The 3837-nt window shown below is 46.9% G+C and overlaps 1 protein-coding gene across 1 annotated transcript in view; it reads right to left on the bottom strand.

Annotated features, from left to right (window-relative positions):
- Positions 1-1511: 1511 nt before the first annotated feature.
- The window catches only part of LOC108805008 (regulator of cell cycle RGCC-like), a 10324-nt gene continuing 7998 nt past the window's right edge, over positions 1512-3837 (bottom strand). Inside the window, exon 5 of the mRNA XM_018576962.1 lies at positions 1512-1597. Coding sequence (XP_018432464.1) covers positions 1590-1597 — 8 coding nt within the window. The 3' untranslated portion in view covers positions 1512-1589. The remainder of the gene's footprint in view (positions 1598-3837) is intronic.

The raw sequence follows: 3837 nt of genomic DNA, 5'->3' as shown, positions 1-3837 counted from the left end.
CTCCAGCCTTATGCTGTAGAGAACAATACGACATCATTGTAAGGCACTGTACTCTGCAACATTCTCCTGTGAGCCCAGAGCAACCAAGGGGGCGGGTCCTTGACATCTAAAGCTCACAGGAAGTGAACCCTGGCCGTCATGCAACTCATCAGATGACCGGCTGCAGCAAGTCTATGGGGGACAGTCTATGAAAATGGGAGTTGGACCTTAACCCATAAAACCCATACAATAAAGTAGACAAAACTGGCATTTTCCAATAAAAAGTTTATTTAATTAATTAGTTACATTTTAGAAAAAAATGATTCCATTTTATGATACAATATATACATCGGAAGGGTTTTCACACCTAAATGTTAAAGCTGAACTCGAGGCAGCTATAAAAGACGCCAAATAATGCAGCTCTGCAATCAATATTCAATAATCAGTATATGTGTTTTTTATTTTATTTATGTATTAAATCCAAGCAGGGCAAATGCCTGAAATTGACTTAGTGGTGGCATCTTGCAATCCCTGTACAGCAGAACTTAGAGAGGGGAAGCAGTGGCTGAACAATCACCATAGCGACCCAGGCAGCCGCTATGGGGCCCAGGGCACAGGGGGATCCGGCCAGGACGATGAACAAAGGGGTCCCTCTGATGCCGAGCGTGTCACCTGGGTCGCTATGGCATCACAGGCCGCTGGCTGTCACTCTCGGCTGTGAGGAGAAACGCGCCACTGTTCAGATAACTGACAACCTGTCTGTGATCTGTGCAGCGGCGCGTTCCTCCTCACAGCGGCTGCTGAGTCAGTGAGAGCTAGCAGCTGCGGTGGAGGAGGCTGGCGTCGGCAGCGGAATAGAAGGCGGGGCCCGGCGTTGGCAGAAAAGGAGGAGGCGGGGCCCGGCAGAGGAGGATGCCAGGCCTGGCGGCGGTGGAGGAGGACGAGGCAGGGACCGGCGGTTAAGGAAGCTGAGAGCGGATCGGGGCTGACAGGTAAGAGGTGTGCAGGGGTGCAACCAGCCCACCTGAGACCTTGCAGAGCCCACCATAGACAGTCTATGGTGGGCTCTGCAGGGTCACTCTCAGGTGGGCTGGTTACACCCCTGCAGGTGGGTGTGTGGGGTCTCAGGTGGGCTCAGCAAGGAGCATAACTAAAAATCACAGGGCCCCATACAAAACTTTGCTATGGGGCCCTGTGATTTCTAGTTACGCCCCTGAGGGGAAGGAAGAAGCAGCACAAGGACGCAATTAGGTGTCCTGCATTAAAAGGAGCAAGATGATAGGAGGAGAGAGCAGAGTGATAGAGAGATAAGCCTATCAGTCTGCAGCTTCTCCTGTCCAATCACAGGGTGGGTATAAGAGCTGCAAGTGAAAGTGAAACTGTGCAATTACAAATCCTTTACCAGGTAGACCAGCTCTTGTATATAGCTGTTTGCCTGGAGTTCTGCTTTAAACCCTATAGACCCATCAAAAAAAACATTTTTGCATCAGTTTCATGACTAATATACCCTTGTTGGCTGTTTCTTAAATAAAATAAGGAATGATGTCAGCTGCTGAACAGGAAGTGGGAGTTTTCACCAGAAGTTTTATGATTCCCGAGAACTTCTTCTTTCAGAAATCTGCAGAAACAGAAGAGAAATGGTTCCTAATTTCTAATTTTATAGAGGAAATGAACCCAAAAAAAACCCTTTTCTCTGTGTTAACATCCGTTTTCCGTAATGCCACAAAAACTTTACCACTTTACATGTGATCAATTCACTTTTAATGGTGACATATAAAAGGACACAGAGATTGAGAGCCCAAAAACAAGACCATTCAATTGTAGGCAGTTTTAACGCCCAGTTTCCCATCCCCCCCCCCCCCTTATTGTTTGGCTGTCCCCAGTGGACTCAACTCTCCATGATCATACAACCCTTTTTCTGTGAGGTTGGGCAATTGTGGACACATCATGCACAATATTAGGGATAAACTGTATGGCAGAAGATGTGGACACCTGACCATAAACCCTATATGAGCTTGTTGGACATCCCATTCAAAAACCATGGCCATTAATATGGAGTTGGCCACCATTTGTGGCTACAACATGCTCCAGTCTTCTAGGAAGGCTTTGTAGGGTGTCTGTGTGAATTTGTGCCCATTTGTGAGGTCAGGTACTGATAATGGATGAGAAGACCTGGCTCACAATCGGCGTTCATCTCAAAGGCATTCAGTAGGGTTGAGGTCAGGGCTTTGTGTAGGCTACTCAACGTCCTCCACACCAAACTGGTCAAACCATGTCTTTACACCGTAGGGCCAATTGTTTGTGGACACCTGACCGTCACACTTGTAGGAACTGGTTTGACATCCCATTTTAAAACCATGGACATTAATATGGAGTTGGCCCCCTTAGTGGCTTTAACCTTCTCTACTCTTCTGAGAAGACTTTTTGGAAGATTTTGGAGGGGGTCTGTGGGAGTTTGTGACCATTTGTGAGGTGAGGTTGAATGAGAAGACCTGGCTCACAATCGGCATTCTTCTCAAAGGAGTTCAGTAGGGTTGAGGTCAGGGGTGTGTGCAGGACACTCGAGTTCCTCCACACCAGACACCATGTCTTTATGGAGCTGTATTTGTACACAGGGGACAGTCATGTGAAGTAGGGTTGAGATCAGGGCTCTGTGCAGGACAATAGAATTCCTCCGCTCCAGTTAAGCACTCTGGTATGGGAGGAACTCGAGTGGACTTCACAAACTGGTCAAACCATGTCTTTATGGAGCTGGCTTTATGCACAGTCGTGTTCAGTAGGGTTGACGTCAGGGCACTGTGAAGGCCACTGGAGTTCCTCCACAACGAACTGGTCAAACGATGCCTTTATGGAACTGACTTTATGCACAGTCATGTTCATTATGGTTAAAGTCAGTGCACTGTCAAGGCCATTGGAGTTCCTGCACACTGAACTGGTCATACCATGTCTTTATGGAGCTGGCTTTGAACACAGGGGACAGTCATGGTGAAACAGAAAAGGGCCTTCACCAGAACCAGTTGACAACCTGCGTTCCAATTCATCCCAAAGGTGTTCAGTAGGGTTGAGGTGCAAAACACTCGAGTTCCACCAAACTGGTCAAACCATGTCTTTATGGAGTTGGCTGTATTCAGAGGGGACAGTAATGGTGGTACAGAGGGTCTTCACCAAACTGTTACCACAAGGCTGGAAGAGCACAATTGTCTACCATGTCTTCGTATGCTATAGAATTAACAGAACCTTCACTGGAAACATCGGAATTCAATCATTAAGAGGATATCCACACATCCTTGGTCATATAGAATGCTCAATTCCAAGATCTCCAAGGTGACAAACAAGTTCTATCAAGTTCCATCTACTAAGCAAAATGTGATGAGTATGTCACAGGGCAGTGCTGATTCATCCCAAACCGCACAGGAAACTGAAACAGCTGACATATTAAAAGGGTTTCATAATGGACATATTTAGCCTATGTACTTGCCCTGTAAGAACCTTCTTCCTTAGATCAGGTTGTCAATGGATGAAACCATAGAATAATAATTGAAGAAAAACAAGAGTGTTTAGATACAGGACATACCCTAGAAGTACAAACGTCATAATTGCGTTCTAACTAGGAATCTTTGAAATGTTGGAGTTCTCAGGAAACTTCAGGAAAACTTAGCCATTTTGGCTAAGTGCATTGAAGTCAATGGGAGGGGGTTCTTGGGGGTTCAGTTGGCTTTACATGGCTCCTGATGGATATACTGCAGTTCCTTATTAACTATGGACCAGTGGCAGGACAAGGTCATCTAGTGCCCAAGGTGAAGATGCCAAACTGTGTCGCCCCCCCCCCCCCCCAACCCCCGGGGGGGGAGAGGGGGG

The sequence above is a fragment of the Nanorana parkeri genome, unplaced genomic scaffold, assembly GCF_000935625.1.
Source record: "Nanorana parkeri isolate BGI_ZX_2015 unplaced genomic scaffold, ASM93562v1 scaffold81, whole genome shotgun sequence".
NCBI lineage: Eukaryota > Metazoa > Chordata > Amphibia > Anura > Dicroglossidae > Nanorana > Nanorana parkeri.
The sequence above is the reverse complement of the archived record's forward strand: the minus strand, read 5'-3'. Positions and strand labels throughout refer to the sequence as shown.